This window comes from Alosa alosa, chromosome 22 (genome assembly GCF_017589495.1).
Source record: "Alosa alosa isolate M-15738 ecotype Scorff River chromosome 22, AALO_Geno_1.1, whole genome shotgun sequence".
NCBI lineage: Eukaryota > Metazoa > Chordata > Actinopteri > Clupeiformes > Clupeidae > Alosa > Alosa alosa.
The window spans coordinates 2789672-2816706 of NC_063210.1; the positions used below are offsets into that span (position 1 = coordinate 2789672).

Genomic DNA, 27035 nt, shown 5'->3' on the forward strand with positions numbered 1-27035 from the left:
TGTGTGTGTGCTGCTAGACTGCTGGAACATGGCACTGTGGCTGTAGGTGAAGTGTGGTGGGGTGTTCAGAGGATGGGATGTTGTGTGGTGAAAGTGTGCTGTGTCTCTGTGGTTTAGCATAAAGCTGCGTGCAAGCATGCAAATCTGTGGATCAGGGCAGATTTGGAACCAGAGACCCTCCTAAAAGATAACTGATTAAAACACATGTACACACACACACACACACACACACACACACACACACACACACACACACACACACACACACACACACACACACACACACACACACATAGGCATATAAACAAACACACAAGGATATATTGGATATATTTATGCTTACAGTTCATGTTCATTTGATACTCTGTAGAAAGCACTTAGAATCACATAGTCTTTAAAGTCACACACACACACACACACACACACACACACACACACACACACACACACACACACACGTTCACCGACAGGCATACACATACACACGCTCAAGCCGAATGTGAGGATCAGCTCCAGCAGGCTGTCAGTTTGTGTAAGATGCAGATTTGATAAAATATTTACCCACTAATTACAGACTGTTTCCCTGCGTCACAAGAATGTGACAGTGGATTCCACATGTAGTAAACAGCAGCCAGGAGTGCTCCCATTTCCCGCTGCCGCTCTCATGTATGGCGGCGGCTGCAAATGTGATCATGTTCTCTGCCGCTGCCGCTGTGTTTTGGGTTTTTTTTTCCTCCTGCGAGGGATTAACAGCTCAACTAATCTCTCATTTCTCCCCTTTTTGCCAAATCACTGAAAACTCTGGAGCTAGCTGTTCTCACAGAACACAGCATATGGGTCAGAGCAGGGGAGAGACAATTCGCTAATGAATTCTTAACCCAAAGGAAGGTTTAGGCTACGCTTCCGTTCACTCAACAGTAGCATAGGTTCACCACATTATAGCTTGCTTGGTTGCTAGCATATGACTGTGAATATGGCATATGCAACATCTCTTACTGTATATGTCAGATACCACTGCTATAGCAGATACACAATTCATGGCATTATGCTGAAGGTTGTGGGAGGCTGTCTAGCGTTGGTTATATCGTTGTTATTTTGTCTGGCGCTTGATCCCTGTCTGTCATTGCACACACTGTTCAGTTATTTTTGCCAGTAGCAACTCATTATGACCATGTTATTATGTGGTCTTCTCAAATGTCACAATGTCACTATTTTCTCAAACACTATCTGTTGCAAGTGCAAGCTCTTTGTATTACACAATAGGGGGCCATATTTCAGCTTTTCTACCATCTGAAGTCTCATTCCCTTTTGCGCTACCTCTTATCCATGGTGTAGTTACCGTGGGGCCTCTGATAGACAAAAGGCTTTGTCACGTCTGGGGCATGGACAGTCTGGACAGTCCCCAGCATGCCTTTCATCCATGCCTGTGCTCACCCAGGGAGATGCTCCCCTTGCCCAGCGGGAGGGGATGGATGCTGTGTGTAAATCTGCTGGGTCTGGCCAGGCCGCCGTGGCCCAAGGTCGTCTCCATGGAGGCGACAGCGGCGGAGTTGTGCTCCGAGGGAGGAGCTGATTAATGGCCGGCGGACGTGGCTGAGGTGTCCAGTGTGCCCGCTCTGCACAGTTCAGCTGACCTCTGCCCCCACTGCAGTGCTAACAAAGTGCTAGAAACAGCAGGGAGAGGAGTGAACACTGGTGGACAGCTTTCCACTGCTCCTCCGCTGTGGTGGAAGATGTGAATTATGAGCGTTCTGTCTCAATCTGTCTCAATCTCTCAAGATCAATCTTTTTTCTGTGTATCTTATGCTTTGAAGCAAAATGAAGGCATTTGGTTCCACGTGCTGAGAGCAAAGGCAGATTGTAACGTTCATAATGGCTCTAAAAATAAATATTGGTCACCATGTCAACAGGGAGACTGTGGGGAACGCTGGGAGTAATGAAGCGTCTGTATTGACCTTCTGTCTCTGTTGGGAGGCTTACGCCAGCTCAAATGAAATTCCTTTCACAACAGCAACAAGAAATGAGAAACAAGATTTAATTTGGTCCGTCTAAAGCAGGTTAGTTCTCAGACCCCTTTTTTTTTTTTTCTTACAACACAGCACCTGTGGTCCTGGGAGACAGAGGAGAGAGAGAGAGAGAGAGAGAGAGAGAGAGAGAGAGAGAGAGAGAGAGAGAGAGGGGAGAAGAGAGAGATTGAGAGAAAGAGAAAAAACAGCAATTTATGGACTGTCTCTCCAATGAAGTACAGCGAGGTTTGACATCTCGCACAGCTGCAGGGGCTTGAGACGGCGTTTCCACTGTCTGCACTGGCTGGGTCAGTGGAAGGGTCAGAGGACTCCTTCCGTCCTCTGAGGACTCCTTCCGTCTGACTCGCTCCATAACGAGAGAGCATGGGCTGTCAGTCCACAGGTTGCCATGGAAATGCTCAGTGAGGCTCTACGTTGACGCTGGCAGACAGTCCTGTGCTTTGCGTGCGTGTGTGTGTGTGTGTGTGTGTGTGTGTGTGTGTATAATGTATGTTTCCCTTCCCTTGCAATTTTCCTTTTCTCTTCTCAGGTAACCTTCAGTTGTGTAAAATCTTGTAGCCGTACTCCGAGCTCCAGCTGCAGTGTGATAAGGAAGGGGAGGGAGAGCTAGCCGCTGCTCTTGGGAGGTGCCGTGAGAGAGGGAGAGATTAATCTATGCTAATGGCATGCATGTCCATGTGTTTGTCCCTGAGAGATGTGGCAGCACGGATACATTAATTCGACGGTGGCCGATATGAAATCCCATCAGCCCCAGAGAGCCGGTTGGGGACGGGGCAGGGCGGGAGCGCGTCCCTGCGTCCCTCTAATTTAATTTGGTGTGATCGGCACTGCATCGAAAAAAGAAAAAAAAAACCATGAAGCCTGGCCACCTTCCCCACAAATAGGTCAGCGTGCGGGGAGATGCGCTCAAGCCGGCGAGCAGATGGAGGTGCTTCGGCTCCACCCGTTTGAGGCGGCCATGGAGGGCCACCTGCACGCCTTTAAATAGAACCCCCCCCCTTGGGCACTGTAACGAGACAGAGCACCGAGAATAAGAACAAGTCACCTAAAACCAGAGGAGAGGCAAGAGAACGAAGGACAGAGGAGGTGTGTGGGAGAGGGAGGACAGGAGCCAGGGAGAGAGAGAGAGAGAGAGAGAGAGAGAGAGAGAGAGGGAGAGAAGAGAGGGAGAGATAGAAAGAGACAGGGAGAGGAGAGAGGGGGAGAGAGAGAGAGGGTGAGAGAGAAAGAACTGGGTTGCGATATCCTGCTCCAGTTACTGGCTGGCTCTGTGTGGGTAGGCCTGCTTTAGCCTCCCTCTCAGAGTGCCGTGTGTTTTACAGCCTTCTCACAGGTATTTGAGTAAATAGCCCAGTAAACCTGTGGGCTTTGGGCTGCCCTGTCATCCTGCAGAAGCCAAAGAGCACGGAGGTCAAGCGGTGGCCACATGGAAAGAAAGACAAGAGTAAACATTAATCAAATTCTGCACCAAGTGAACTCTGCTTATCTGTTTTTGATGGGATGATCTATTCTCTGGTGGTCTAACTGCAGTGTGTGTGTGTGTGTGTGTGTGTGTGTGTGTGTGTGTGTGTGTGTGTGTGTGTGTGTGTGTGTGTGTGTGTGTGTGTGTGTGTGTGTGTGTGCCCGTCTCTATGCAAGCACAACACAGTCACACACCACCACACTCCAGATAATGCCACGCTGCGAAAGCCGTCCCACTTTCCCTCTGCAAATGTGTCATCTTTTAACTCACAACATGCTTGTTCTCGCTGAGGGAGTCGCTAATTAACGCGTGGCGCATAAAAAGGCAGATCGCAGAAGCAGGGAGGGTGTTAATAGCAGAGCTGGCCGCCAGAGAGAGAGAGAGAGCAGCCTGACAAGGGAAGGAGGTCCCCAACTCTGCACACTGCAAGAGACTGCAATAGAGTGGTCCACCGTGCGCTGGCATCTCGCTAATGACTGAGGGTCTGCAAGGGTTGTATTTGCTGTGGTCACACATTTCTTGACAGATATAGAGAGTTGCACGGATATAATCCAGTAATGTAGGACATATTAGCAACCACACGATGCACGCCTCTGTGCATTAGATTGTGTGGTTCCATGTGTTAATTGAACTGTCATGTCTTCAGATGTTTAAGTGTTCTCCTCAAAGGTGAATGTGAGAAGAAGTTCTGTCACTTTTGTAATCGCATGAATTGTTGGTGAATGTAAAAGAGCAGGTAGAGGAACTGTGTCACTTGGTTGTGTAGCATTATAGCCATGAGAGTGCTGAGGGCTAGGTTTAGCATGAGTCATTAAGAGATTGTGCTGCTTTCCGCTCTCGCCTGAAACAGTTTTCTCTGTCTCTTTTTTTAGCTTTCTCTGAAGCGTAGTAATGCCAAATTGTGGGTTCAACTTGACAGAGAAGACTATTTGCAGACTGTACTGTCACTGTCATAGCTAAATACTGATAGGCTGCATCGACTCCTCCATACAACATGAGGTTTGAACAAGTTGCACAGAATAGATGTGTTACAGCATGACATAGAACAGCTGTGATACGTGTTCACTAAGTTTTGGATATTTTACAAACCTATCAGTGTGTTCAGTATTGAAAGCTCCTCTCAAACTTTTGCAACCCGACATCAGTGTCTGCCAAGGATGAATGATGCATCTTGTTTTGCTAGCCTGCTCTCGTGAACTTCAGTAAACAGGTCTTTAACTGCTTGGGGTTGTAATCAGTGGCAATTGTGGTGGCAGTGCCTTATCATTATGGCAAGCTTTCTTCATGGCTGTCTCATCAACTTCTAATTCTTGTTTACACACATCATTCTTCTTGGTATTTCAGTTCCTTTTAGACTGCCTTCAGTTCAGCATGGATCTGTTGCACTGAATTCTCTGCTACATCTAATTGATCTCATTTGTAGTCCATTGATAATCCAGTCGAACTAATAGGCTAATAGGCATCAATCATTAAATTGGTCATAGTGGCTACTGAATCACAGCCTTCTGTTAGTCAGTGACAACTGATCTGAGAACAGCAGTGGAGACAGAGGAGAGTGTTTGCTTAGTGTCTTTCCCCTGCCGCTGGTGGTCAGATGTGTCCTGTGCTCAACTCCCCTCGTTCCATTCAGGACACGCGACCTGGAGGCTCTGGTGGCTCTCTCTCCGACTGCGCCGGAGCAGCCCGGGACGCGCCAGGCGAGAGTGGCACCGCCACAGACAATGTGCCACCCGAGGCGACGCACAAATGTCTTTTCAGTGGACGGAAATGGACGGACTCTGCAGGCACATCCTGTGACCTATTTTGCAGAGATGACAAGCACACGGAGAGGGGTGGGAAAGGGAGGGGTGGCGTGTCCAGAGGAGGGCTAGACGACGAATGGAGGGGGCGTGGAGCCTGGATGTTTGCTTAAGGACCATAGGCCTGTGCATGTGTGATGGGGAATATGAGAAGTGACACAGTCTGTTAGTGTACCAATCTGGGGGCGGATTCCCATGTTGTGACAGAGAGATGACACATGAGGACTTCCTGATGAGCCGCTGACAACTCTGATTCCCTGGAGAGAGGACATAAGGTGATTTGGGTATGAATTGAGAACCACCACCTGGAATGACTCGCTTGGAAAAACACAAACAAGAAAGATGGCGTGATTAAAAACTACTGAGACTGAGAGGCAGGAAGAAGTGTGGTGGACTGTGAGACCGTGGGATTGAGGAGTGTGTGTAGGATAGTGTGAGGATGTGGTCTGTAGTGCGGACGATCCCCTGAGCGGAAGAGCAGACCGCACCAGACCACAAAGCCTAGAGGAGCTCATCCCTTAGGGCTGCTGTAGGGAGAACACGGAATTCTGGGAGTTGTAGTGCCTCGGGGCTGAGCCTTGGGTGCTGATTGTACAGCTTCCCCCTTCAACCCCCCCCCCCCCCATGCACACACACACACACATCCCCCCAATTCTAGAAACGGTCGCGAATGTGCCTGTAAGCGACCCTTAGGGGCCTTTCTCTCAACACGAGTCCTGTGATTGCATGCGTCCAGGCTCTAAACATGTCGGCATGTCCATCTGTGTCCACCCATGTGTTTGTTCTCCCACGGCCAGCGGCCGTCATGTCCCTGCGTCACGCACGGCCGGCCCTGATGTCGCCCGCAATACTTAAGTGTCCTCGCTCAGACATGTGACAGCAGAGCCGTGACTGGGACTGCGTAAGCAGGAAGGGCTGAGGCTGGGAGGGTGGGGGAGGGGACTCTTCTCCCCTCCTCATTCGCATTCTCCCAGCATCCTCTCTGGTCGGTTGAGTTGGAGGGATAGGGTGCGGGATGTATCTGGTGGCAATCCATTAATGAGTGTGTGTGTGTGTGTGTGTGTGTGTGTGTGTGTGTGTATGTGGGGGTGGGGGTGTGTATCAGATAGGGATCTATTAATGACTGCAAGAGAGGCTGCTGGGATGAAAGGGAGATGCTTGCATTGTGAATTCCCGTGGGAAAATAATTAACACATCTTTCATGATTTCTATCTGTCAAGCATGAAAAGGAGGAATTGCACATCATCTGGGAGTGCCAGATGCAACACCCATAGCCAGATGCAACACCTATAGCCTACACTGAATGGATTGCTTAGGTACTTGCGACACATATTAAATGCAACTGCAACACTAGAAGCAGAAATGAAAGATCTCGATGATTGTTTTTAGGTTCATAAGTGAGTCTAAAACTGTATTGGTCAGGAAGTGGGTACTGTACTGACAGTAAGGCATGATCATATGGTTTTGAGTGCTGGGTGACCTCACTTTTTCTAGATCTTGATACTTGTCCGCTCCTGTTTACTAGGGTTGTCATAATTGCGGTTTTAAGTCGAAAATCAGCAAAATGACCCCGATCTCCGGATCCCACCCCGACTCTCTCTCCCACTCACTTCCTGCCATTTTCCACTGTCTTGTCTAATTAAAGGCATAAAAGCGCAAAAAATATACAAAAAAAAAAAAATGACCCCGATCTCGAACTTCAAATTCAAAAGTAGAATCGACAATGCAGCCACACCACCGATGTCACGATCAGCATACATGCCAAGAGGGGGGAAAAAACACACGGATGTTGATGTGCGGCATGTCAACTATTTAAAAAAAAGACCAGCCTAACTAGAACCCCCTCTTGTTGCCCTGAAATGACTGGTACTGGTTCATTCATTCACACCAGTTAACATTAAGGCTAGCCTCAACTTTGCAGGTGTTCAAGTTCTAGAGTCCAAAATTACTTTAAGGCATAAAACGCACACTAACAATGCAATATTCAGTGAACACTAACCTTGTGTCTCTTAGGCGTGTGCTATAACAGTCAAATGATCATTCTGTGTTATTTAATTTCTCTATGTTCATGTCTAGTTGTCTGTTCTGTTTAGTTGCCTAGCTCGTGGTAGGAACGGTTTCAAAATCAAAAAGCGGTTTCAAAATGAAAGCCTCCCAAAACAGAACTGGAAATAACAACATGAGAATTACATTAATAGTAAAAATGTATAATTAAAACCGATCAAAAATCGAATCGAATCATGACCTTAAAATCAAAAATGAAACAAAAAACAAAAATGAACAAAAAAAACATGACTATTTTTAGCGTTATTGTACATTTTAAACGGTCACTTAATGTTTATAATGGCCACAATAATCTAATGTTTCCAGTGGTTGGTCTCCTCAATTGGATTCTGTGTCACCAGAGGAGTGCAGCTGGCTTACGTACTGAGTTTGCCCACACACACACGCAGTAAACATTGACTGACTGAGGTGTTTGTCACTGTATAAAAGAATATAATGAAAAAGTGAAACTTAAAGTCTTAAAGATTTGGGTATGCAGGCCTTTCATGGTCATATCCTGTTTGGTAGTGTTTATTTACTGAGGAGTCTGGATTTCATGAAGGGCTACAATAACTTCCCTCAAACACACTACAAAAGAAGCTCAGAAAAGTCCACAAGAATTCTAGAGGCACAGACCGCTGATGGCCGGATAGGGATGAGCACTCTCTGACCTGAGCTCCTCTGTCTGCTCCAGTGACACCCAGTGGCCAGGCTGATCAGCCAGCAGACCACTCCCTCAACAGGGCATTAACCCGCTTCTGGCTACCTCTCTCCCTCACTGAAGTGGAGGAGGAAGTGAGGTTATGTACTGTATAGGCGAGAACTATGTACTGTAGATGTGTCAAATCAGACAATATGCTTAATGCAGAGGGGAGGCGTCTGACAGGCTTAAATGGTGCCAACAGCAGGCATAGTAGGTAAGCAGCTTTAGCTCACATCCTTTCATGAGTTTGAATTTTAATCAGATCGAGGCATCCAGATGAGATGGTTTCAGACTGAGAGGCTTCAGGCTTCAGGCTCCGGTGGAAAACATGTGGCTTGTGTTGGGTTAATGACATGTTAATGCATTTTTAACACCACGCCTAGCTGCGCATGGATTGAGCTCATGCAAGGGCATCACACAGTGGAGCGGCCTGCTCTCAGCTGACGGCCTAGCAGCATGGCCTGGACTCATGAATGAATGATGCCACATGTTCAGATCTGATAGCACAGTTTGGTGAAGGATTAGTAGCTTTGAAGTAAGACTCAGTAATGTGAAATAGTAAGGAGTAGTCCTCCTATGTACTCTTAGTAGTCCTCCTTGTCCGTACATAAGTACACACGTGTATAGTTCAGTGGTGATTGGTGAAGCTTGAACGCTGCTTTCTTTTGTGTAATCAGAAACATAACAGAAAGGTCAGTTTGGACTTTGAGTGGCCTAGCAGTCACAATGCAATGAGTATGTCTATTACATTGTTTATGTGTGTCTCTGTGTGTGTGTGTGTGCTGGGGGGTGCTGGGTGTGTGTGTGTGTGTGTGTGTGGGGGTTGTTGTGTGTATTGTTTATTGCATCAATGTAGATCAGTTTTACTTTGCAAAATCTAAAAATGGCCACCAAATAAACTGCCAATGAAAATGAAATGTATTTATACTACAAAAAAAAATTATATAATTTTACCTTGAGCAAGAATGCTGGACAGGAATACAGGTCTACACCCACATGGCTTCACTGTGCTGCCCAGGCAACAGCAAGGGTGGTTTCAAATTCCTAGTGTAGGATGTGGCTGCCCCCTAGTGGAAATTTAATGTGCAAGCATCTTGGTCTGCCTTCTCAGGCCTGTATTTTTGGGACAAAGTAAACATGTGTTTACTTCCTCTTGTTGATATATGTTTATATGAAGACAAAATGTATCAATTATTATATTAAAAATACAAATATCTCTGATCTTAAACATTTATGTTTCCTTTTTTCTCTGCAGTCACAATGGTCCCAGTTCTGTTTTTAGTAGCATCAACAATACCAAACAACATCTCATCGACTACAAATGGAACAGATGGTAAGAGTGCATATAATATTGCCTGCTTGTCTGTAAAATATAATATTGCATGCTTGTCTGTAAAATGTTCACAGTAGCAGAGTATGTGTGTGTGGCAGGGCCTGGCTCCAGTATTGATTTATTAAAGCAGTGTTGCATAAGGGAACTAGACTGTGGCTTGCTTTACAGACAGTAGTCAATACCCCCAACTACATATAATTAAAATGTGACATTGGAGCCAATGAGGATTATATTCAACTGTAATTTCTGCACTTCTAGGTGCTGTTTATTGGTAACCAGAAATGCTGTGTGTCGGTTTTAGTTTTCATGGAACCAGTTATTAGCGATTCAGCAGCTTGTCAGCAGACAAAACACAGCTACGTTTGCAGTGAGTCTCCCCAGCCTGTGTAATAAGAGGCCTGGTTGAATCTCTCCCAAAATGCGGACACGTCCACACACAAACCTGTATCACAAACCTGATTACACAAACACACATACACACACACACACACACACACACACACACACACACACACACACACATAGAGAGAAAGAGCACGAACACTCCAACTCACACTTACAGCACCACCGGTAGGGCGAGACATTGCTTCCAGTCAGCCGCTGTGAACTGCTGCTGCTCTCTGTGTGCAGCTCCACTTCCTGTTCTTTTGTTTCCCCTCTGAGCTGAGCTGAGCCGCAGCAGCGTCCGCCTCACCCTTCTCTCCCTCTCTCTCCCTCTCCCTCTCCCTCCCTCTCTCTCCCTCTCCCTCTCTCTCTCCCTCTCTCTCTCCCTCTCCCTCTCCCTCCCTCTTCCTCCAGGCAACTCCCCGCTCAGCGCCCCCCACGTCCTTCCCACCGTGCTGGTGCTCTCGCTGCTGCTGGTCATCATCGTGCTGCTGGCCTGGTACTTCCTCAGGTAGTCCATGAGTCAGGGGAGGGGGAGAGGTGGGAGGAGGGGGGTGTGGGGTGTGGGGGTGTTTGTGGGGGGGTTGGGGGGTGGGTTGGAGTTCACTCCACACAGGGGGAGGTGGAGGGGGGCTAGAGGTTACGTCACATTGCTCATAGGGCGGGCGGGGGCCAGGAACTTACACATACTCACACGCACGCACACACACACACACACACATGCACACAGACACATCCGTACACGAAGAAACAGCCACAGTCTATAGTCATGCTCCCACATAGCTGAAACTGAAAGCTGACACAGAGCGCCAGAGCACGAGATTGACAGTGAGACGGTGAGAGAAAGAGAGAGAGTTAGTCAGAAAGACAGAGGGGCAGAACGAGTGACTGTCTCAGCTTATTGTCCTCCGGTTAGTGGTGTGAGCAGAGTTCTCAGTAAACCTTCTCCTCTGATGAGAAAGAACAGCTTCTCTTTGCGATGGTAAGGTGGACTTTCAAAAGTAATATGTGTGATCAGAAGTTTATTTTTGAAGTTGAAGCTATAGTTTTTTGGTCGTAATAGTGCTAGGAGCAGTGAAGTTGATTTGTCTGTCATAATGTCTGCCTGTCTTCCTCTTACTGTGTGTTCTGTTGTTTGTGCTGTGCTACCTGCCAGGGTAAGACACCACAGGAAGGCGGTGGTCACAACTGTCGACAAGAAGATGCCAAATGGCATTTTGGAAGAACAAGGTCAGTTAACTCTCTAATATGTTTTCTGCATTTTCTAACTTACTTTACATAGTTAGTTATAGACAGTTACAGTCACACTGAAGCACCTTTATCTGTGCATCTGTCAACCAGTATGTTTGTTTGAGGTGTCATCTTTGACTTCCTGTATGAAAGAATATGTGTGAACAAAATGTGAGCTACATGCTAAATATAGGAATGATATTTATTTTATAGCATGCAATGCCACAGTATAACTTGAACTGAGGCAACACTTAGACACAGCTGTCAACATAACATATACATTTATCTTGTTCCTTATTTAATCAACATAATGTGATAACGTGTAATAACCATTTGTTAGCATTGTGCCTCCCGTCTCTGGGATGGGCAACTGTATCAAGTCAGGTTAATGTAAAGAAGAAGTCCAGCAGAAGAGCCAAATAGAATAGCATGTGTAGTTGTGGACAAGATGAATACTCATTCGTGAGAAGGAACACTCACGGTAAATAAATGTGGTCAACTTTTTCAGTGTACCCTGCATGTGAACGCTCAGCTCTGTGCTGCACTGGAGCTGTTTAATCCTGAGCATGGCGGATTCATGTTCTCCGTCTCCGTGATCCCTGATAGTAATCTTCCAGGGATATTGTTTACTTTGTGGCCACGGAAAAGTGCACCACACGCCCAGACATGGGAGAGACCCAGAGAGTGTTTGAAGTCATTAGGAGCTGCTGATTGATTGAGTCGTTCTGGGTCAGTTCCGCTGACTTTTAGCAGGAAGATTTACTGCTGCAGGGAACATATAGTTATATAATCTTATCAAGATGGAAAGTGCCAAAAAGGGCCATGACTTTTGTGCATTTCAAGGAAGGCACACCAATTATTTTTCTGCTACTCAGGCTGCTACAGGAGAGAGCAAAAAGAACAGTGTGTCCTTAGTTAAACATGTTGGGCTTAGGATCGCTAACATGCGCTTGTTTTTAGTTTCTTTCTTCTGTGACTTCTGCAGTGGTGCTTTACTTCTTAACACAATCAAAATCAGTTTTATGTAAATATTATTATTATTATCATCTGTTTATTATGACAATGTTGAGGGTGTGTTTGTACGTGTGTGAGTGTGTGTGTGTGTGTGTGTGTAGATTTGTGCAGATGTTTGTGTGTATGTGTTGATGTATGTATCTGTGTATTTGGGTATGTTGTAGATCAAGGTAAAGAGCTGGGAGACCAGGCAACTGAGTTGCAGACACTGTCAGGTATATGTTCTAGTGTAAGCCTTATGAGGGGAACTAGTGGTACTAACTCAGCTCTGTCTAGTGGTGTGTGTGACTTTGACTTTGACTTTGACTTTGTGTGTGGAATTCTAACCAAACTGCTGTGGACTTGGGGCTGGCTCAGTGTTGGTTGGCTATTGGCTGCATTGGGTTTGAGCTCTGTCTCTCTAACACACGTTTGGTGATGAGTAGAAGATGGTGATGAAGATTATGATGATGATGATGACAGTGATTGTGACTCATCATAACTCAACTTTGTTCCTGTTTCATTTGTTCCAGATCACAATGGAAATTGTTTGTGTGTAGTACTAGCATCACCAGTAAAGTAGTGAACTATAGACATGTAGCTCTGATTCATCTTACCAAATCCCTAAGGTTTAAGTAACCACTGATCTACAGTAGATTACATGATTTAGTGAAAATGACTGACCTGATTGTAACAATGAGACTCAATGCCATATCTTAGTCAATGTGGCGCCAAGCGCGATGCATGTCTTATTCATACCATACACCGAAGTCAGTGAAGTCAGTTCGCCACGCACTCCACTTCCATTGAACAATGTGCCCATGTGTGTGTCAATCAAAAAAATTGATGTGGTCAGGCACTTGATCCAAAAATTCTCACACCCATTAAAAACATTACGCCACTCAGTCTGAGACACGAGTCTCAGACAACAAGTCTTAGGAGTTTTTTTTTCATACGAACATTATTCGGGCAAGTTTCTTTTTTTCAGGCTATGTTTTCGCTGACTGTCAAAATACCGACGCACTGTTTAATGTTGCGCTGCTGGCTCTCAATGGGAATGACAGATGTCATTTCCCATTGGTTTAAAGGATGGTACGTCCAAAACACCTCTGACCAGGCGTTTCAGGTCGCTAAAATAGGGCCCAAAATGGCAAGGAGTACTCTATCATTAATTTAGCAGTGTAATGGATGATTATGTGAATTGCTGTGTGTGACTGTCTGGTTTGAATGCCCTGCAGAGCAACAGACAGTGGTCCTGCTCCCACAGTCACCGTCCACTTCCAAGACCTACTTCCCCATCCCTGTAGAACACCTGGAGGAGGAGTTCAGACTACGCTCCGCCGACGATGGAAAACTTTTCAGAGAAGAGTTTAACGTAGGTCTAATCATTATGTCTGCTGTACATTATCACTATGTCAGCACTGCTGTATCCATAACTATTCATATTGTGTCTAGTCCTATTGTATCCATAATGCACCCATGATCATTTTCTATAACGAGATTTAATATTGGCAGTGATTGTGTTTGTGTCTTGGACTAGAAATTCAGCTTGGCTAACATCATTGTCTGATTGCTGCAATTGTTCTGCTAATAAATATTCTGCCTCTAGCCAGTCAAGCTTCCAGTGATACAGCTGGAATGGCATGGCATTATGAGTGCACAGCTAATGTATTTTCAATGGCACAGAAAAACACTTGTTGGATTCAGTGAGAACTTGCCATCCCTCACTGTCTGATAGCTGAGACGGGCATAAATGAGGATCTTGAGTGTGTGTGTGTGTGTGTGTGTGTGTGTGTGTGTGTGTGTGTGTGTGTGTGTGTGTGTGTGTGTGTGTGTGTGTGTGTGTGTGTGTGTGTGTGTGGCTTGCCGTTCCTGACTCATGGGCGTAATTCCCCATGGCTCCTCTCCTCTCCTGTCCGGGGCCGTGTGAATCAGCAGGAGTCTGTGCCAGCTCAGATCGTCCACAGGCCTGTGAATCAGGACCTCGCTCTATTAAATAACGCGGCCCAAAATGTGAGGCTTTGTGGGAAAGGATGTTTATGCTGACCGGTCCTAATGGAGTCCTGTTTGCGTCCCGGGGAGGGGAAGTGGCTATAGAGACGCAACAAAGCGCCATACATGCCGGCCAACAAAGTGCTGTCCACGTCACATTCACCGCATTCTTCCTGTCTGTTTTTCTCCCCTCATTCCTATGGCTGCCAGACATACTGTTGTGTGAAGGAACACGTCTTGAGAGCAAACTTCTTAGTAGCACTCATTCCAAACTGTGTTGCTGTTTTTGCTGACATGCTGATCTGTGTGTGTGTGTGTGTGTTTTGGTTTAGTCATTGCCGGGAGGTTACACCCAGGGGACGTGTGTGGAGGCCAACAAGGAAGACAACAAGGAAAAGAACAGATACCCCAACATCCTACCATGTGAGTGGTGGCCCTCTGATCTCTGTTCTGCAGTTGGAGCTGCCATAATAACACTAGTGATTTGTGTGGCTGCACAGTCTCATAGGCTAGCCTTTCCGCTGAAGGCCCGTGTCTGTGTCTCTCTGTGCATGAGTAATGGCTCACTTGACAGGAAGCTTAAGTCTGGTCTTGACTTCAGGTTGAGTGCCACTGTTTAAGATGCACCTTTAGACAGTGATGACTTTGTGCTATTCGTGTGGTCTGACAGTTGCTCTCAGCAGCTCTTCCCCCACTCATATCAGTGGACTTCTTCTTTCACAGTCTCAATTCCTCTTCTATACAGTATTCATAAAACATAGTCCTTAAAATCTGTCATGTGGAAGTTAGCCTAATATAGACAATGGGGGATTTCTCGAACCCGGTCACAGACCTGTCAGAATCCTGATTTTGTCTGAAGTCGCACTGAGGAACTGAGAGAGCAAGGGCAATACTTACTTGATCCCTGTATATCTATCTCATCAACATATAATGTTTGTGCCGTATTTTAGCAAATGACAATTATGACAGTAATCGTTTATATTCATCAGTTTTCCTGACAGCTTTCATGGAAGCTAATGGCATGTGAAAAAAACTGTCAGCACATGTAAAATGAAAATGTCATAGCATTGCTGATAACAGCAGACCTGCCAACCTGTACGCATTTTGCGTAGCAACCACACATTTCCACATCAAATTACGCCGGTACGATTTTTTACTAAAAACAACGCAAAAACAGGCAGACATCCAACTTCTTCGGAAAGCTTCTTGGAGCACGCTGATTAGAATCTCCCACAAAACTATTTCATGTGAGGGTGAGATACAGAGAGAAAGTGATGAGTGAGAATGACAGGCAAAGTATAATGGCCTCCCTTTATGCTATTTTTTCTTCAGCCAACAGTGGGTTAAATGAAAGTCTTGATGAGGTGAGCTTAACAAGTGTTGACTCGCAAATTCGCGTTCCCCCAGCTGCCGTATTGCGAAACTGAAATCTCCACTGAGTGCGATTGTGAATTTACATTCACATATCCATATCAGTCCCTATTAACATAGGCCTATGTGTTTTTCATAGGTCAGGATTATAAGGCTCTAAAACAGATTGTCAACATTATAGAGCTACTGTAAAAGATTCAGTTTGCACTTTCAGGAACACATTGGATTACATTTAGATCCAACATTATCCAACATTATTAATATTATAACATTAAAGAGAAGTCACTATCCAAACTGTATCCTGTGTGTATGGCTATGTCTGTTTTTGAGTGAAGGCCGGCGTGAGGATTTTTTTTTTCTCAGCTCGAGATGCTACTTAAAAAATGTCTTCAAAGTTGGCAGGTCTTTAACAGTCACATGAAGCTGTTGAACCACTGTTGAACCACCATATAAACACTCACACAAGACAGGTGTGCTTTAATGACTGACTGGATTGTGAATAAACCGGTACCCAGCCAGCCAAGGTCGCCATTTTTGTAAATCATAATGAACCATTGCCTCTTCTTTTGTCAGTGTATAAAACAGTCCTTTCCCCCATGTTTCAGATGATCATTCAAGGGTTGTGCTCAGCGTACAGGATGGAGATCCCTGCTCAGACTATGTGAATGCCTCGTATATTGACGTAAGTGTGTTTGCCACTGATAAGCGATGCAGAGCACTTGTATGCGCTGCTCATCTCCCCTCTGAAAGAGCTCTCTGTCCCACTGACCTTTAATAGGCTAGCACTGAATCTTGTTATTCCTCCCTCTACAGGGCTACAAAGACAAGAACAAATTCATCGCAGCACAAGGTAAACTCAGTGTTAGACGATTCAATTGAATCTGTTGTGGCTTTTTAACACTGTGGTGTGTTATGCAGACAGCCGAGTGACTCTCCTTTTCCCTCAGGCCCAAAACAGGACACAGTGGCGGACTTCTGGAGGATGATCTGGGAGCAGAAGTCGTCCACCATCGTCATGCTCACCAATCTGAAAGAGCGGAAAGAGGTGAGGCGCTATTCTCACAGTTGTCGGCACACAGCCTCTCACTCAGCGTTGCTTTAGGTGGCTGCTGTGGTCAGCAGGGTCACAGCGCCCTGACCCTGTCACTGTGGGCTGCCCCGCCTGCTCTGTCCCGCCGTCCCCTACAAAAGCCAATGTCAGGCCCATTAGGTGTCTCACTTTCAATCTCTCCTCCAGGCCCAAAGGTCATCTCGTCTCAGCAACAAAGGTTCCATGTGGGTTCTCACCCCCATGCCTTTGTGTGTGTGTGTGTGTGTGTGTGTGTGTGTGTGTGTGTGTGTGTGTGTGTGTGTGTGTGTGTGTGTGTGTGTGTGATGTCCCGGGCAGCTTTACAGGGTAGAAGGAGAAATCAATAAGAACAGAATGGGGAGGGAGATTAAAATCAGGCTTTGTGTGCCCCCAGAATCAATGATTGAATAACGCTTAATAAAGCCCTGGAAGGCTTTATCGTAATTAGTCAGCAAACTCTCATTAAGTGGTTTTATCCCTGTCTCTCTGGCAGACAGTGTAATTCTGATTGACTGGCGGGCCAGATTAAGCCGTCTGATTTGTGGTGCAGTGTCTTAAAAGTCACCTTTAGCAAACCCATGTGTGCTATCACTGCTAACGCTAACTGCTCTCTCTCTCTCTCTCTCTCTCTCTCTCTCTCTCTCTCTCTCTCTCTCTTTCTCTCTCTCTCTCTCTCTCTCTCTCTCTGTCTGTCTGTCTTTATAGTTCTTCCCCTTACTTAGTTGATCTTTCCCCCTCTGTCACATAATGTCTCACTCCCTGTGTCATGTCCTGCTCTCCAGTGCAGTGCTCTGAATCAGGTTAACTTTTAATGAGTTAGAGGGAATAGTTTGAGACGTTAATGTGTTGGTGGCACATACTGTTATACACAATACTGCTTAATATAACCCTTGTTGGATGAGTTTACTGTATATGAACTTGGAGTTGCTGTTTCCCCAGGATAAATGTTACCAGTACTGGCCTGACCAAGGTTGCTGGACGTACGGGAATGTCCGTGTGGCTGTGGAAGACTTCACAGTCCTGGTGGACTATACCATACGCAAGTTCTGTGTGCAATATGTAAGTAGAACTGTTTTGGAAATCCCATGCTGTCCATTCTGTATTCAAAGCAGCACTACAAAACTTTGGTCTAAAACTAGCATGCTAGCCACCTAAAAGGCATACATACTGTAACCTTGCTAAGATGCTAACTGGTGTCTTTTGGTGATAAAATCAGCAATGTTCTGTGAACACAGAACTGCATGGTGCATATGCTGAATGCTTGGTGGTATCTAACGACACATGTGTTTATCTGTCCTTCACATATGGAATCAAAAATCATTTGAAGATTATACCAAAACTACTTGCCAGATAAAATCATACAGCAAAAAGTGGCAAATTGTTGCTTTAAAGCATCCATGTTTCAGCATTGCAAAACACAATTGGATTATGTACATAAAAGACATGGGAACAGTGAGGAACATTGTTTTACTTTCACAATTCACAGATTTTTCTATGAGCTGTGTCAGGTTTGATATTCCCACTTGGCAACATCAAAGCTCCCCCTCTGCTCTGGGGTCCTGCTGGCCCTTGATGCGTGGTGGTGAGAACAAGAGCTGGAATAAGCACATGAAATGCAACCGAGGCCCACCCTAAGCACCCACATTAGCAATAACTCACTGCTTTCAAAGCCAAACCCTGAGGGCCAGACAGTAGCCACTGGGTTTTTTCTTTCTGTGTGTCTGTGTGTGTGTGTGTGTGTGTGTGTGTGTGTGTGTGTGTGTGTGTGTGTGTGTGTGTGTGTGTGTGTACGTTTGTGTGTGTGTGGGAGAGAGAGAGAGTGTGCATGTGTCTGTGATCATGAAAGTGTGAAACCGCTGGGTTTCTATTCCTTTGTGAACATGGGTGTGGGTGTTTGTGTGTGTATGAGAGAGGGAGAGAGAAAGAGGGAGAGAGAGAGAGGGAGAGAGAGAGAATAAGTGTGAAGGAACAAACCAGGTGTGATATGGGTGAAGTGTGTGTGTGTGTGTGTGTGTGTGTGTGTGTGAGGGGGGTGTCCAGAGACTGACTCTCTTGTCTCTTGTCTTCTGCAGCAGGCTAGCGACGGGACCAAAACTCCCAGGTTGGTGACCCAGATGCACTTCACCAGCTGGCCTGACTTTGGAGTGCCCTTCTCCCCCATCGGCATGCTCAAGTTCCTGAAGAAGGTTAAGCAGGTCAACCCGTCCTACGCCGGGCCCATCGTGGTCCACTGCAGGTAGGACAGGCTACAACGTAACCACTCAGAACCACCACAAAATCTCCGGCACAGGATATCACCACCCGTGCACTGAAACTGTGCAGTGGAGGTGATTTCCTGTGCCAGAAATGATACAGGACAGAAGCTCATAGTCACATCAGGTGTGATTTAGTGGGAGTGCACAGGCCAGATCCAACAGATAGTGATTGATCGTTTACTTTCTGAAAGACTGTTTACTTTCTAACAGACCACACAGCAGACACACTACCATGCTAGAGTGCACCAGAGACTCGGTGCGAGACTGAGAGACTGTCCGTCTGAGAATCATTTAGCTGCTGCCCGTCATCTGTTGTCCATTGAGTTGTGACTAGCAGTGCAAGCTCTCATTGGAGGACTTTGTGCATTGTGTCTATGGAATGCCACTAATGGGAGGCAGTTTGTATGATTTGCATTATGATATGACTCTGCCCCAGTATTCATGAAGCCTTGGAGAGCACAAATATGCAGGTCACCATGACAAAGTTCAATGGAGTTCTAGGCTTTCGAGCAGACAACCCCTGACACACAGATGGCAGTGTTTCGCCATCATTAGGACACATAGTATTGCCCTGCTGACCTGTCCCTTTCAAACAATCTCATAGTGCTGAAAGCAACACACACAGCCGTGAATGGAACCATTCAGCAACGTTTCAGTAGGTTGCCCTTGTGAGACAGCTCCCTCTTGTGGTCATAGTTCAACATTGCATACATACATTATTCCACTGAAAAGTATATTTTTTCTGTAATATTCCACAGTGTGTCATATTGAGTGAAGTCTTGCTGACTATATTAAATTGGCTCACATGTATATAATCTGACAAAATAACCACTATTTAATTGACTCCATGCACAAACCTTTTAGTGCGTTTTCATTTTGTACAATACATATACTGTAGTCATTGTGGCTTGATTGCAAGTCATCTCTAGCTCATGGAATTTCCATTAGCTTCACCTTTTATGCAGCGATGTGTTATGCAGGGGACCTGTTATCACAACTTATTCTCTTGAAACTTACACCTTTGTAATACTTAAATATACATTTCAACAGGATAGCCTTACTCATTCAGTACAAGACTGTACTTTCTCAGTTTTACATCGTCATGTCCTGACTGTATTTCTGGAACCCATTTCCTTTGCCTTCCTGTTTGTAGTGCTGGGGTGGGCCGAACAGGCACCTTCATTGTGATTGATGCCATGATTGACCTGATGTACGCAGAGCCGAAGATCGATGTCTTCGGGTTTGTGTCCAAGATACGAGACCAGCGATCCCAACTTGTTCAAACAGACGTAAGTATTGCAACAGCAATTTATTTTTTATTAAGTTAGCTGTCGAGATGGAAAACCCCAGCTTCAGAAAGTAAAAGTCCCCCAGTGTATTACTTCTGCCTGAGCACTTAACAGGGGTGATATCACTACTAATCCCTGATCTATCTGTCTGGACAGTTGTGCTAATTATGATCAGCTGCTTTAGTGCTTTAGGGAATGGTTGAATAAATATCTGGTCGGACTTTCTGAACCCAGGTTGTCCAGCTCTGATTAGTTGACAGTGGGCATAGCTGGAGATCTGACCACCGCTGGCCCCTGCTCTAACTTCGCCCTCTGTATTGGTCCCAAACAGATGCAGTACTCGTTCATATACCAGGCTCTGCTGGAGTACTACCTCTATGGGGACACGGAACTGGACGTGTCCTCGTTAGAGGGGCACTTGCACAAACTGCACAACACCCTGACAACTGGTGACAGGGTAGGACTGGAGGAGGAGTTCAAAGTAGGTCCTGGTGCCTGATTGGTTCAGACAATCCTTGGTTGCACCACAGTAACATGCACAGTAACAACAGACCATGTATATTTTGTTAAATGCCTCTGCAAATGTGACTGATAGTACCGGTACCTACTTTTCTCTATAAACAGTGTATGCCCACACTAGCATAATACTGTATAAACATTGGAACTTTTGTTATGGGATCATGAGCATGTCTTGCCAGAGATTGAAATAATCTCATTTCCCCTCTACTCTTCTTCAGAAACTCACCAACATGCGGATTATGAAGGAGAATATGAGAGCAGGGAACCTGCCGGCGAATATGAAGAAAAACAGAGTGCTTCAGATCATCCCCTGTAAGGAACACTCCATAGTGGAGGGATTGCATCAAATGTGTCACTCAGATTTCTCTACAAGAGACTCACACAGACATGAGATAGGACTACAAATTAAAAACTTTAAAAGTCTATGTTCTGATAAAAACTTTATTTTTGTGTTTGCATTTCAGATGATTTTAACAGAGTTATTCTGTCAATGAGGAGAGGTCAGGAATTCACTGATTATGTCAACGCCTCTTTTATTGATGTAAGTGCTCATGCTCAAGTCTCCATTTTGACCTTTAAAAATGTTGCGATGTGTCTCTGTGTGTGTACACGCCTGCATGCACATATTTGTGAGTGTGTGTACATGTGTGATTGCGTATGTGTTGTGGTCTGAGTGTGTGTGCTGAGGATTGTGCTATGCTGATCTGCTGCTCTGCATGTGTACACGCCTGCATGCGCATATTTGTGCGTGTGTGTACATGTGTGATTGCATATGTGTTGTGGTGTGAGTGTGTGTGCTGAGGATTGTGCTATGCTGTTCTGCTGCTCTGCAGGGCTACAGGCAGAAGGACTACTTCATCGCCACACAGGGTCCCTTATCTCACACAGTGGAAGACTTCTGGAGGATGGTGTGGGAGTGGAAGTGTCACTCCATAGTCATGCTGACAGAGTTACAGGAGAGGGAGCAGGTACCCAAACACACACACACACGCGCGCGCGCGCGCACACACACACATACACACACACACACACACACACACACACACACACACACACACACACACACACACACACACACACACACACACACACACACACACACACACACACACACACACTCACACACACGCACTCATGTCCAAACATGCCAAGGTGTAAATACAGACCTCACTCCAGAAATATCCACTTTGGAGTGTGTGTTGGTGTACAGGTGTGCTTTTGGAGAAGTGTGCAGGTCTAATTCAGTGGGCTGTTTGCTTGGTCTCCAGGATAAGTGTTTCCAGTACTGGCCCCCTGAGGACTCGGTGACATATGGGGACTACACCGTGGAGATTAAAGGGGACACTCTGTGTGACACTTTCAGCCTGCGGGATCTGGTACTCACATATGGCCAGGTGGGCCCTCACTTCGTCTTCGCTTCTCTCCCCCGCGTTGCAGGTGGAACTCATGTGGATTCATAAATGAGTCCTTCAGTGGGTGCAGTATGTGCAAGTCTACTGGCTCCAACAATGCCCAAAGCCAGTGGAAATCAATGTATCTTCTTTATGGATATTTTTATGCTTTTGCCATGATACATGATATGTCTGTGTCTGTGTGTGTCTGTGTGTGTGTGTGTGTGTGTGTGTGTGTGTGTGTGTGTGTGTGTGTGTGTGTGTGTGTGTGTGTGTGTGCGCGCGCGCATGGTGGTCTCTAGGAGAAACAGTCGAGGCTGGTGCGGCACTTTCATTTTCATGGCTGGCCAGAGATTGGCATCCCAGCGGAGGGCCGAGGGATGATCGACATCATCGCTGCCGTGCAGAAGCAGCAGCAGCAGTCAGGGAACCATCCCATTGCTGTCCATTGCAGGTACATACTATAGCACCATCTCTCTCTCTCTGAGTGTCTCTATCTCACTGTCTGGTCTACAACACACATTTGGGTTTTTTTTCCTACAGTGTTTGATGCATGTTTCATGCATGATTGTTCTAAATGATTTAGAACAGGCATGGAGTATATGTCATTTTTATATTGACATGTATGACCAGCTCATTACAACAGGACACATCAGGTCAGAAATTGTACACTGCTCTAGACAGATTTGATCTGCCACCTTGTTATGAGCTCCACAGGGGCTTTCATCTTGGCAATATAGTAGCAATACTAAAGATATAAGTCCCATCCTTTTGTCAACCTTGAGTCAACATTGCTGTAATGTTAAATTATGTTAAATATGTCATTACATGTCACTGATACAGAGCAAAAGTGCATCAAATGTGCAACTGGTTACATACATAAAGTAGTGTGGATGTGTTTATTGATATTATAAAACATTTTGACATGCATCATTATCATACTTCTTATTCACAGAAGAGACATCTAGCGATATTTAGTCATCATAAATAATGTATGTGTGTGTGTGTGTGTGTGTGTGTGTGTGTGTGTGCGTGTGTGCGTGCGTGTGTGTGATGTGTTGCAGTGCCGGGGCCGGCCGGACAGGTACGTTCATTGCTTTGAGTAATATCCTGGAGCGGGTCAAGGCTGAGGGCCTGCTGGACGTGTTCCAAACTGTGAAGAGTTTACGCATGCAGAGGCCGCACATGGTGCAGACAGTGGTAAGTGCCCTTCTCTGACCCCTTTATCAAGTGTGATACGCACAGCCATCCTCTCAGGTGGACATACGCTGCATGACTATAACACATTTGACCATCATCATGATCATACTGTATCAGAGCTGTGATTTTAGGGAAAGGAACTGATTCTCATTATTTTTGTCCATGTTTATTTGCAGGAACAGTATGACTTCTGCTACAGAGTGGTACAGGATTTTGTTGACATCTTCTCAGACTATGCCAATTTCAAATGAGAAATGATCTGCCTTAAACAGTTGTTCTGTGTTGTTTTTGATATCAGGTGGTGAGGAGTTTGTACCTCATCACTGAATTAAATTGTCTTCTATTTTGCTATGCACTTGTTCTCATTGTAACTAAAACATCATACCTAGCTGTAATATATTGTCATATACTAGAGCTACTCAGCCAATTTTTTACATTATTTAAATTTTATTTTGTTTTCCATATTTTTGTCTCGCTCTGGTTACTGTTCATTTTGTTGTAAAATATTGTTCTCTTGTTTATTACGTTTGTTTCTTTTTTTTTTAATCTGCATCATACCAACTAAGCATTTTACTGATCATTCCATGTAATATTTGTAAAGCAGTAGTTATTGTAAATGTATTTATATACTGTTTTCAGCCGTCCATCGCCAACCTTTAAAGACAAAAAAACCTTTATGTGAATGTTCTCTGATGTATTTATGCAAATGTAAGTAAGGTCTTATACTTCATGACACTGATTGATATCTCTCATTGAGAGAGAGACTGTGTTTTGGTAGGTGGAAAAAACAATCCCATGGTTGCTTTTGTTAAAGGCCAAACCCTTCCTCAGAGACATCAGAAATACATGAAGAGGTGTGAAGCTGAACTACTAAGAATAAAACTCTTATATACTGCATATATATAAATCTCATCAGTATTAATGCTTGTTTCCAAGCTGTGAGGTTGCCTCTGTTTTTGTTCTGAAGAGGGCACACTAGTTATAGCCATACAAACACCACGTTGGAGGGAGTCTGCCACGCCTTGCAGAATCCTCTGTCCCTGACATCTGATGTTCAAAATGCTAAAAAAAAAAAAATAGCAGCACATGTTTTTAAGCACACTGACCACCGAAGATTGTCCTGCAGAATTGCCAAGGAGTTACAGCAGTTGAAAAAAGGAGTCTGCATCTGTACATACTTCCACCCTAATACTAGTATTATATCATAGTAGTGGTGCTGTCTGAAACGGCACACATACAGTAAATAGAAATATATATATTTTGGAATTCCACCACTGCTTTTATGCTGCTTTTCTGTTTGCATGAAACAGTGCCATATTCTCTAGATGAGAAATATATTTTCAACAATAGCCTCTTACTCGTAAAATAACATAAAATTGTATTTATGCAGGATAGGATTAAGTACAAGGCATTTAAATCTCGCTATGATCCATATTGGGGCCAGTAAGTGCTCACAGATGGACATGGTATTCATTCATTTGAACTGCCTCAATGTCAGTTGATGCTTATGCACAAATGTACAATATGAAAGGTTGAACTTACCACTGAACATATATGCAGGGAGGAAACTATTTGCTATCCAAAAGTTTTATCCATGTGTTTGAGGAGAAAAATGCCATATTTAGTCATGTAGATATAGAAACGATTATTAATGGAATACCAGTGAAAAGGAATACTGGTTCATAGTCATTGGCTAAAGAATAATGCTTTAAGCAGGGCAAACCAAACAAAGGAAGAAGCACAGTAAGGAGTTTTGTACTTTTGTCTCAGATGTGATTGGCTTGCAATATAGCCTACTGTTGATGCACAACACTATATTCACATTCTGTGCTCTGCCCAGATCAACCTCAACATTTTTTAAAGGTCCTGAACAAAACCTCATGGCAGCCATTTTCATTCTTCCTTTTCTTTTCTTTGATCTGCTCACTTTGATAAATTGTGAAATATGCTCCTTACCTTGTGTTAAAACAAGGGATTTGCAGTGATAACTCATAAAGCATTAAAAGAGATCTGTGTTGATCTAAACACACCAGCTAAATGGCATATCAAACAATGGTCGTCTCCAAGCCAAGGGTTAATCCACAATGGTCATCTCCAAGCCAAGGGTTAATCCACTCACAGGTTGAAGCTGAACTAGGAACTTTCAGCGGAACTAGGAACGAAAACCAGTATGATCTATTCTCCAAAATGAGTTTTCGCTTCCTGATTTGACTGAAATGCTGCTTCCTTGGTGGTCTCTGGCTGACCTCAGTCCTGCATTGTGTTGCTGTTATATAACTGTAGAAACATTTCTTGAACATTGTGCTCAGCATTTGTGAGATTCATGGAGTTGATTTGGTAGCTTGCCAGCCAGATGTCTCTCCTCAGTGTATGCCTTTCCTCATTCAATTTGTCAAACTGTGTTGTGGGTGCCAACCCCAGGCTTGTGCTAATCATGACTATTTAAGGGTATGGCAACATAAGCTATACCATTTCCTGATTTTGTCATGTCATACTGGAGTTAGTGTCTTTGTAAATGCAGTTTTCAATATTAAATACAGTTGAAAAAATCCTGACCAGTTGTCCTCTGGGTGTATAATTTGTCATGATTAAAGTAGCCTATAGTGCATGAATGAATAGCATTTTCCAGATTCACACATTAATTCTAAAAATAGCTGTTACAATGCAGAGATGTGTATGTACAGTATGTGTAATTGTAGTAGCCTATGTCTACTGCACAAATGTCCCATGGCAACACTCAGTTAGCAAGTAAGAAATGATAGGGCCTCTGAATAGGGCCAAAGGTTACAGATTACCCTGGCAAGGGAGCGAATTAATAGTGTGAGGGAGAGATGAGCTGTTTTGCTGTGCACAAACAAACGTTTTCCGTGTGCATAGCCAGGGTTGTGGTCCAGCAAGTTACCACTATTAGATTAGATTAGATTCAACTTTATTGTCATTGTGCAGAGTGCAAGTACAAGGACAACAAAATGCAGTTTGAGTCTAATGAGAAGTGCAAAAAAAGCAGAAAAGTGCAATGTGTAAAGGCAGGTGGTGCATATACAGATGCAGTGTAGACAGTAGTATACAGTTGATTTACAGAAGGAGTAATTAATTAAAGTTAAATATGTGCAGTGTATTAGCAGTTACCTTATAAGAGCAGAATAAATATGGCTATGTAATATAAACAATGTATTAACAATATGTACAGATATGTGCAATGTAGCAGCACTATCACTCACATTAGAGTGCAATGCATATTTACTACTGTTTATACTTACTTCTGGGGACGTCACTTTTTATATTTCAAGTGTTCATGGTGAATCTTACACGCAAAGATCACTAGATGTCACTGCTGTGCTTTGTGCTCACCAGAATCTTTTCAAGGAAAGTTAAAGGTCTATGGCCATAGCACATTTTTATTTCATATAAACCAGCAAGTTTTTTTTTTATTGTATCTTTATTAGTATCATTAAACATTAATGAATGAGCTACTTTATCATCACTGTAAACATGATCAGTTATCAGTTTCTGCTACAACCAAAACTACTTTAGAGTCAGGGATGAACAAAATACATCAAAATGTATTTTCAAATAAAATATCATATACCCTCATTTTAAATAAAAATAAACTACAAAACACAGTCGCCACTCAATGTATCCAAATAACATACTGTATTTTTGTATTTTGAAAATACTAAAAATACTCGTCAAAGGGAGCATGAAATAACTTTGTAAACCTTCTATTTAAGTCTACTGATAACCTATTCCTTCATCACTACACTGACTCTGTTGATAAAGTGGGCAGTGTTTGAGAGCAACAGCTTTTCTCTGCCCACAAGACATGCTATAAATCGGCAAACATTCTGCAAACATCTGCACACAGAATGTGGGCTTAAAGTGAAAGTGCTAAATGTGATCCGCTGATTAAAGTTCTCAAGAAACTGATGGTTAAAGTTCTCAAGAAACTGATGGTTAAAGTTCTCAAGAAACTTG

General features: G+C 44.4%; 1 protein-coding gene across 5 annotated transcripts in view; it reads left to right on the forward strand.

The window, feature by feature from the left end:
* ptprea (protein tyrosine phosphatase receptor type Ea) overlaps positions 1-25615 on the forward strand; it is a 60687-nt gene extending 35072 nt beyond the window's left edge. For 2 of the 5 annotated variants that reach the window (XM_048233152.1, XM_048233151.1), the window contains 20 exons: positions 9290-9367; positions 10166-10262; positions 10908-10981; positions 12160-12210; positions 13213-13349; positions 14299-14389; positions 15943-16019; positions 16151-16187; positions 16285-16382; positions 17346-17465; positions 18479-18642; positions 19815-19950; positions 20282-20431; positions 20688-20781; positions 20934-21010; positions 21303-21437; positions 21738-21863; positions 22163-22314; positions 22925-23060; positions 23237-25615. In XM_048233152.1, coding sequence (XP_048089109.1) covers positions 9295-9367; positions 10166-10262; positions 10908-10981; positions 12160-12210; positions 13213-13349; positions 14299-14389; positions 15943-16019; positions 16151-16187; positions 16285-16382; positions 17346-17465; positions 18479-18642; positions 19815-19950; positions 20282-20431; positions 20688-20781; positions 20934-21010; positions 21303-21437; positions 21738-21863; positions 22163-22314; positions 22925-23060; positions 23237-23311 — 2100 coding nt within the window. In that variant the 5' untranslated portion in view covers positions 9290-9294 and the 3' untranslated portion in view covers positions 23312-25615. Of the gene's footprint in view, positions 1-9289; positions 9368-10165; positions 10263-10451; positions 10734-10907; positions 10982-12159; positions 12211-13212; positions 13350-14298; positions 14390-15942; positions 16020-16150; positions 16188-16284; positions 16383-17345; positions 17466-18478; positions 18643-19814; positions 19951-20281; positions 20432-20687; positions 20782-20933; positions 21011-21302; positions 21438-21737; positions 21864-22162; positions 22315-22924; positions 23061-23236 lie in introns of those variants that run through there. The other 3 variants (XM_048233153.1, XM_048233154.1, XM_048233155.1) reach the window with 3 other exon arrangements.
* Positions 25616-27035: the final 1420 nt, after the last annotated feature.